We start from the raw sequence: 8,115 nt of genomic DNA, 5'->3' as shown, positions 1-8,115 counted from the left end.
TATTATGAATATTTCTTATGAATACTTATTATTCTTATGAATATTTCTTTGAGCTAATAAATCAATCAATGGCTAACATTTATCTAAGTTAGTCACTGAAATATTTATGGCACACAGTTAGTTACAAAAAAGTTCAATATAAAGAGTTTCCCTTATTGAATAAAATATATGTTATAACTTATTTCAGGTTAAAATAAAATGTTTATTGCTTTTATCATGATATTTCAAGATACACAAAAAGTTGTAAATTGAAATATTTCCAGAAATTTAACAGCAAGTGACTACCAAAAAGTCGAGATTATGAAAATATTTTAATTTTTGCACATCAGTGTAGAATAATTTGAATGATCAATTCCCTAAAATATAGAAAAATAGAATCAGATAGAAACAAAATAACTAAAAAGCCTACATGCCCTAATACTACTAGACAATTTTTCCCTTTCAATAAAAACATAAACGTAGAAAAAAAAATCTATTTCATTTGGCAATCTAAAGTCTTATCTATATTACAAAGCCTTATGAAAGATAAGTCTACAAAATAATACAGTATCTAATAAATACTTTTTTTTCAATAAAGGAACAATCTAAAATGTTGAACAACTTGCATGATCTGCAGACTTGAAGACAATAAAACAGCTAACCACTGTAGATATCACAATAAATGCAGAGCTACCAACTTATAAAATGCTTTCTTTGTTCTAAATTGTTCAAAAATAAATTGTTACCAATAGTATCAATTTAAATATTCATGTAATGAAATCTAGGTGTGCAATTAATTTATTTTCCTCTCACATAATTTGAATTTGTTTCAAACACAAATAAAAGTTAATGTAAGTAACAATCAACATAAATAAAATAAGTAATTTGCGCAATTGATTATTTATAGACAAGTCTGAAAAAAAAAAGAAAACATCTTAAAAGAATTATTATAAAAATCTTTGTTAAAAATAAAAGAAATTTATAAACAAATTAGAAAATATTGTCTTGTTTTAATAAAATTAATTTATTTTTAAGAAGTATAATTTCGGCTTAATTTATATTAATTCATGAAAATTATAAATTTTATTAACAATGAATGAGAAGCAATCACAAGAGTTGTGAGCAGGGGGCGGAGCCTCCAAGTAATTTAACAAAGTTAATTATTTTACAATGTTACATATTTCCCACGTTAAGAAATGCATTCATTACAGTTGGTAGTGTAGCAAATAACATTTTTTAATAATCTACATATATGTGATTGCCATACTATCAAAATAGTCTATTAATACTTAAAACGTTCACCATCAGATGCTATGTCTGCTCCTAGACGTCAGCAGAAGTCATGCAAGTATAATCAGAAAAAATGGAACTTGATAAAAACCACAACCTTTGAAGAGAAGAACACCAATACTGTGACAAGAATATGTGTACATATGTTATGTATAATTTATATGTATATTATATATTATATTACATAACGGTGGTTGTGCTGGTCACCTGGCTTTGTGTTACAGATATATTCTGTTGGCAAGAATCACACAAATCCAGAGGACCCCTGGCATTGGCGGATGGAATTCATCAGACTGAGGCAGACCACAAGGCAGGGAGCTTCTCTCACTTAATAATACTGGCACCTCCACTGCCTGCAAAAAAAAAAAAATCGTTAATACAAATGCTGTTTATTTAGTCCATTTTTTTAATATTCATACTCTGCATATTTCCGAATATAAAACGGGAATTGTTAGCAAATTTTTAAAAGTTAAGTCGGATACACTAACTTAGAAAAATTCCAAGAGGACACCGTCATCAGAAATGCTTCTTTTTTTGTTAAGCATGAAAGCATTAGCGACACTGAGTAAATATCGCGAAACGTACATACAAAACATAAAGATATATAAAATAATAGTTAAAAATGGAATATCTAAATGTAACAATTAAAAAAGAAACACATAAAAAGGAATACTATTATTTTTTATTATTATCTGTTTAGGTGAATGAGAATACATAAACAAAAGAAAAAGAACACACTAAGAATCCAATTAATTCCTTTTTAGAATCAGATCCTCCATAAAGTTCGGCAAATTTTAGTTCATTCATCGGAAGATTGGATGTAGTTAATCATCCTCACTTCGAATGTTTTCATTTACACTTGTGTTTTCATTCCCAAATATATGGTTATTGATGCAACATTTCTTAAATGATTGAATTACAATGTCGAAAAGGTCCACGATTCTTTTACCCACTGTGCAATTGTTACTAGATCTACCATTACTACAAGAAGAGGGAGGGGTGCATTTTTATTTCCAAGAGTAGCAGACCTTATTTATTTTATTTTTTTACGTCCACTTACATAAAAGTTTTGAATTTTGGGTGAATTTCCAAATAAAAAGCATACTTTTCGACTTATACACAGATTGACTTAATTTTTGGAAATATAGGTCAAAACAAAGAAGAGAAACCAATTTAATAGTTTTGCATCAAAGGAGAGTTTAAAATGCTACAGTTATTTTTGTCATATTATTCTTTTAATTCTTGAACTGAGTTAATGGAAAATCTGAAGTCTTTCCTTAACTATAAACCGATTTTGCTTTGTCATTCAATATACAAAAAATTTAGATAAATTTTTATGCATATTTCTAGAAAATCAAACATAAAAAATAAAGTAAACAATAATTTAGAGAACTAGGTTTGTTTCTGGCTTATTATTCTTATAATTCTCAAACTCAGTTAAATTTAGATTCTGAATGCTTACCAGAACAACAAATGCACTAATTAATTTTTTTCTGCTATCAGTCATAAGCAATTTTTGAGCACATTTGTAAAAAAAAAAAAAAGTTACACGGTTATGCATAAAAACGTTCATACTTTAATTTTTGTATTGTGTATTATGTTATTTTCAAGAATAATACAATTTTTACACACTACCAATACAAAGAAGATTAAAAACTTAGGTCTCCAAGTGTTTTATATTACCCAGGTTTGACGGTATTTCATGACTTAAAATACATGTAGTGACATTGTGTACTCAACGTAGTGATGTAAAATATTTTTTGTATGATAGCAAAGACAGTGTAAATTAGAATTAAATGAACTTTTTTCCACCCCTACTTTTAAATATTTTAAACAGTAAATTAAAAGTCCCCATAATCCGTCGACCACTGAGGATATCGACCAGCCATCGCTGAGATTTGAATCTGGTTCACTTCATTGGGAGGTGAACGTTATTACCTGAGCCACAACAGCTCTGTTAATACTATTTTATTTTATTATTTATAACGGTCGTTGAACAGCTGACCCAAATTTGGGTTTAGGACTACTAATGTTCAACTCTGTAACCTTGTAATTTTGAACTCAATCCAGAAAACAAGGGAGCTCCAGTATTGGGAGAAATTAGCCTTTGTGGAAGAACCCGCATTACAGCTACATGGAGAGAAAACCCACCAAAACCTCCCATGGTTGGCCTGACAGCAAGGGGACTCTTAACCCATGATCCGTCTGCCACTGAGTATATTTCACATCAACACTGTGGTCGGTGCAAGCCAGATGCAGAATTCGTATTAACAAGCCATTGCTGGGATTCGAACCCAGTTCACCCCATTGGAAGGCGAACGCTCCATTCCCTGAGCCGTCATGGCTCTCCCTCACTACATTGTTAATAATCATACTAAAATTTATCATTCTAATTAGAACTATTTTCGCTCCTGTAAGTGCAAAAGTAACGTTGTTACAGCTTTGCAAGTAATTTTAAAACAATGACAGCAAATTCTTGTAGCACAATGTATGTTTCCATCTCTTGCCATTTTTATGAAAATGATTTTTCAAATTTTCAGACATGTTGTTTAGCAAGAGAAATTAATCATGCATTATTTTAAAAAAAATTTAAAATTCATAAACATACTCACATATATTATAATACACTCATGACTTTTTCACACACTAAATTCAAGAAAGAAAAGATATGAACCTTTCAAGAATTTTCATAATGTCGTCCTTTCAATCGGCTCGATTGCAGGACTGGAATCCGAAGAACATTCTTCTGTATGTATTAATAGTCTGGAAACTTTGTCTTGGAAATCTTGCTGCAATCTTTCGTGAGCCTGAATCAAAAGAAAATACTTAAAATTTTCATGCAAATCAACAAATTTGGACGGAAACTTGTAACTACATTTTAATGACAATAAACAATAATTGAAAGGTAAATTTATAACCATTTTTAAAGAGAAAACTTTAACATTAACTAAGTTAGAACATAGAGTAGTGTAATCAGTGAAAATTTAGAATAATAACATCTAAAAAGCTTGGTTAATATTAATTTTAATGTATTTAGATTAAAAATATTTTATAAAAGGTATACTTTTATTGATAAAACATTTAATGATTTAGAACTTTATTGATACAACTTTTTTAAAACAAATAATTACATTTAAGTTTAATAAGAATTTGAAACAATAAAAAAAAGAATAACATCTTATTTTGTCACTTTTCTTTATTATGCAATGGTAGCAAATTTTTAGTCAGAGAACTTATTGGAAGAAGGCTCTAAATGGCATTTAAGAGAATTTAGGAACATCAGCTTTAGAAAATATAACATTAGGAAGCTGTTTATATAACACATTTTCCCATTATTTATTAACTTTTGTACCTCTTTAATAGACTTGGGCAGAAAAAAAAATAATAAGTTCTACACACACAACTGACTATAACTTTTTTTTAAACCCAAAATTTTGAGCATTTTTAAAATTGTCTTAAACTTTCTGCTATTAAGATCTTAAAGTAAATCACAAAATAAAATCATTAACAACATATTTTGAATGAAGAAAACAATGATAGCTTTTAAATAAATAAATAAAAGGAGATAAAATTTGATTGTATTAAAAAAATAAGTACGACTAAAGATTATCTTAATTTCTATTTAAAAAAAGTTTATCTTACTAAAAAAAATACTATTAAAGAATGCAAAACAGAAATTAGAAGATACACTTAAAAATAGATTTCTTCTTTCAATATTTCATAATTAAAAAAAAAAACTTTCTAGCTCTATTTTTCTTTTACATTCTAAATATTAGAGTAAACCAATCAGAGAAGGAACACCCCCAAGTGAATGAACATTTCATAGATATCTTTTAAAAATAAGATTTTAAAAGTTTTTTTAGTAAGATTGATTGGTAAAGCTTAATACCTAACAATAAGTAGCTTAATACCTAACAATAGGAAGTCATCTAACAATGCATTGGATTACCTGGTCACATAGTCTTCGCTGAAAAATTTGTTAGGATATCTCTAACACCTAGTTTCTTTGGCAAAATTATATGGTCAGTGTTTTAAGTGTAATTAATTTTATGTAAAAGTTTTATTTTTCTCACTGTGAAAAAGAGAATTTAAAATTACACTTAATGTTTATTGAAGTTATGCTTTATAGCATAAGAAGATTCTGAAATTAGGAGGTGTTTATTAATTGGATTACCAAACAATGAAAAACTAATGAATGAACAAGCGAGCATGTACTGGGATTTTTCTATGTTAATGAAAATAGAAAAAAAATAGATGAAAATTTTAAAGTACCTTTAGTTATATTATACATCAAAATTCTGTTAAAAATACAAAAAACATTTTCTAACCAGTAAAGGTACAGGCTTGTTCAATGGGAATAGATTTCCTGGTGAATGAACAGTATGTATGAAATATGATTTAACCTTACTCTGAGATAGTTAGTAATTCTGTGATAGAGGGCACCTAAAATTCTGTTAAAAGTTGTATGAATAATTAAGGAATTAAAATAATTTCTTTCCAAAATGCTAATTTAATGGTCAAATTTATGAAAAGAATTATAATTTATCTTAATAAATGTGGTGGTTGGTTACATCATAGGTTAGGCAACTTAATATGCTATGTTTGTTAATCGAAAACTAAATAAAAATAATAATAAAAACTTGGAGAACATTTCTTTGCTGGCTTTTGCGCCGATAATTATCCTAATACAGTTTTTAACGTTATGGCAGAAACGGGTTGGAAAAATCCATTTAAAGACAATTGTCCAGGTGAAAAATGTGTAAAACTTACTTTAAGATGACATCCACTAATAACTCAGAACAATGCATAGATAATTTCAAAAAGCAAGGCTTTCCTTACAGAGGTTAATATTCGAGAGTGCTTTAAAGAACTTCAGAGAAGCTTTGAAGTAGAAAATAGCTCTGACATCCTTTTAGAAAGTGATTGAATCTACAATGCAGATAAAATAAGAGCTGAATGCAGAGTTGAATAAAATAAGAGTTCGGTCCTAAAAATTATAAGGCTTTATATTCCATAGTTCATGGGAAAGAAAAAGAATGAATAACAGTTTTCACCAACTCTTCAGCTAGTGAAAAAAAAAGTACCTCCAATGGTAGTTTGTCTTTACCGAAGAATTCCTCGAGATATTGCAGAATCAGTTCCTGTTAAATATTTCATCGGAAAAAGTGATTCAGAATTGATGGTCGCAGCAGCAGTTTACGAATATATTGCAAACTGCCTTTATCTATGGCTAATTGAAAATGTTATCAAATTCCCTATTTTGCTTCTACTAGATGAGTATAAACTCATATTCGAAACTGTTTTTTGTTTATAAAAGCAAATTCTCTTATTTAGCTTTCTACCTAATGCTACTAATGTACTCTAGCCTTGTGATGTAGGTGTATTTTAAGCTTTGAAAGCTTCATCGAAATCCTCCACTAGATCTTGAAACAAAAAAGTTGTAAGACAATAGAGGGAATTTTTCACCCATTTTTAAATAAGCTTTTGAGGCATCAATTGATGAAGTTAGAATTTAAAATGCTTTTAAGAAATGTGATATTTTTTCATTTGATGTTGAAAATGTTGAAAAACAAATGCATGCTAAAAAGACACAAAGAGTTAATGGGTAAGAAAGCTTATCAACAAAAAAAACATACTTCAAGAGTAATGCTTGAATGCAAAAGCTTGAGAATGAAATTCCTCAAGATATGTTGTAAATTTTTAACGCAAGGAATCTAATCTCTCAAACATCCAATAGCCAGTGCTTTTTTCAGTATGGTAGAAGTATGTATCGTAAAAAGAACACTTGGTTAAGTCAAACTTTGGTACTGAAGCTGAAACAACTAACATTGATAAGAAATGTATCCTGAAAATTGATTTTGAGATAGATCCTCTTGTAGCTTTTTTAGTTGCAAAAATAAATGATTCAAACAAGTAACAAGTAATCAAAGTCAGAAACAGGTAAGTACTGCTGAGGACCCACTAGATATAAGTCAACGGAGATGTGGATCTTTCTCAATTTTTGAAACTTCTTTCCCCCGTTTATTATCCAATGAGAAATGGCACTTTAAAATCAGAAGAAATTTGGAAGAACCATTTACATTGGCCAAATATTGGGAAAAAAGAGAAAGGTTAAAGAAATAAACAGAAAAAGAAATAAATTACCTTTTGCATTAACTTTTGAAAAATGGCTAACATTTAAAGAGACTGAAAGAGCTGAACAGAAGTTGAGAGAGAAGAAAGAAAGAAAAAATACTTAAGAAAGAAAAGTTTCAAAAAATAAGAGGAAAAAGAGTAAACAAAAAAGTGATATTATAATAATAATAAATTTAAAAAAATCATCATCAAGTAAACATTCGTAATTCAGAATCGACTATCAAATTATGAGAAAGAAAATGAAAAACATTTTTTTTTATTCAATCACACTTTACTTTCCATTTTATGACTGGAAATTTTTTTTAGCATTTTCCACGTTAATTGTGGTTATATGTTTAAATTCAAAGAAAAGTCTTGCTTGTAGACATTTGTATGGCTTATACAAATTCATAAAGAGCATTAAAAATTCACAAAATTAAGTGTTCATTAGCTGGAAAATTTTGTGTTCATTCACTGGTAAAAACTGTTCCTTCACTTGGCTATCTTACTACTTATTATTTGTACCACCAAAAACTTAAAACAATATTATGTTAGTTCCCTATAAATTTTTTTTACATAATTTGCATTTAATAACAAATATGCTGACACTGTCATTTTACTAAATTACAAATTTTGAAATTATTATGATTTTTTTTAAAAAAACAAGTTACGCTTAAGTGTTTCTCCACTGGTTAGTTTATACTATCTATAAAGGAAAAGAATACTATAAAT

At 28.3% G+C, this 8,115-nt stretch overlaps 1 protein-coding gene across 2 annotated transcripts in view; it reads right to left on the bottom strand.

The window, feature by feature from the left end:
- Positions 1-796: 796 nt before the first annotated feature.
- Positions 797-8,115, bottom strand: part of LOC107448739 (1-phosphatidylinositol 4,5-bisphosphate phosphodiesterase classes I and II) — a 54,673-nt gene continuing 47,354 nt past the window's right edge. Inside the window, exons 34-35 of one of the 2 annotated variants that reach the window (XR_015432608.1) lie at positions 3,882-4,076; positions 797-1,622 (exon numbers count right to left, since the gene is read on the bottom strand). Coding sequence is in view for 1 of the 2 variants with exons in the window: in XM_087159611.1 (XP_087015737.1) it covers positions 3,957-4,076 (120 nt within the window). In the remaining variant the exon portion in view is untranslated. The remainder of the gene's footprint in view (positions 1,623-3,881; positions 4,077-8,115) is intronic. The other variant, XM_087159611.1, reaches the window with a different exon arrangement.

This window comes from Parasteatoda tepidariorum, chromosome 3 (assembly GCF_982258835.1).
Source record: "Parasteatoda tepidariorum strain Cologne lab strain chromosome 3, Ptep-v5.0, whole genome shotgun sequence".
Taxonomy (NCBI): domain Eukaryota; kingdom Metazoa; phylum Arthropoda; class Arachnida; order Araneae; family Theridiidae; genus Parasteatoda; species Parasteatoda tepidariorum.
Note: the sequence above shows the minus strand (reverse complement) of the source record. Positions and strands in the feature narration are given on the sequence as shown.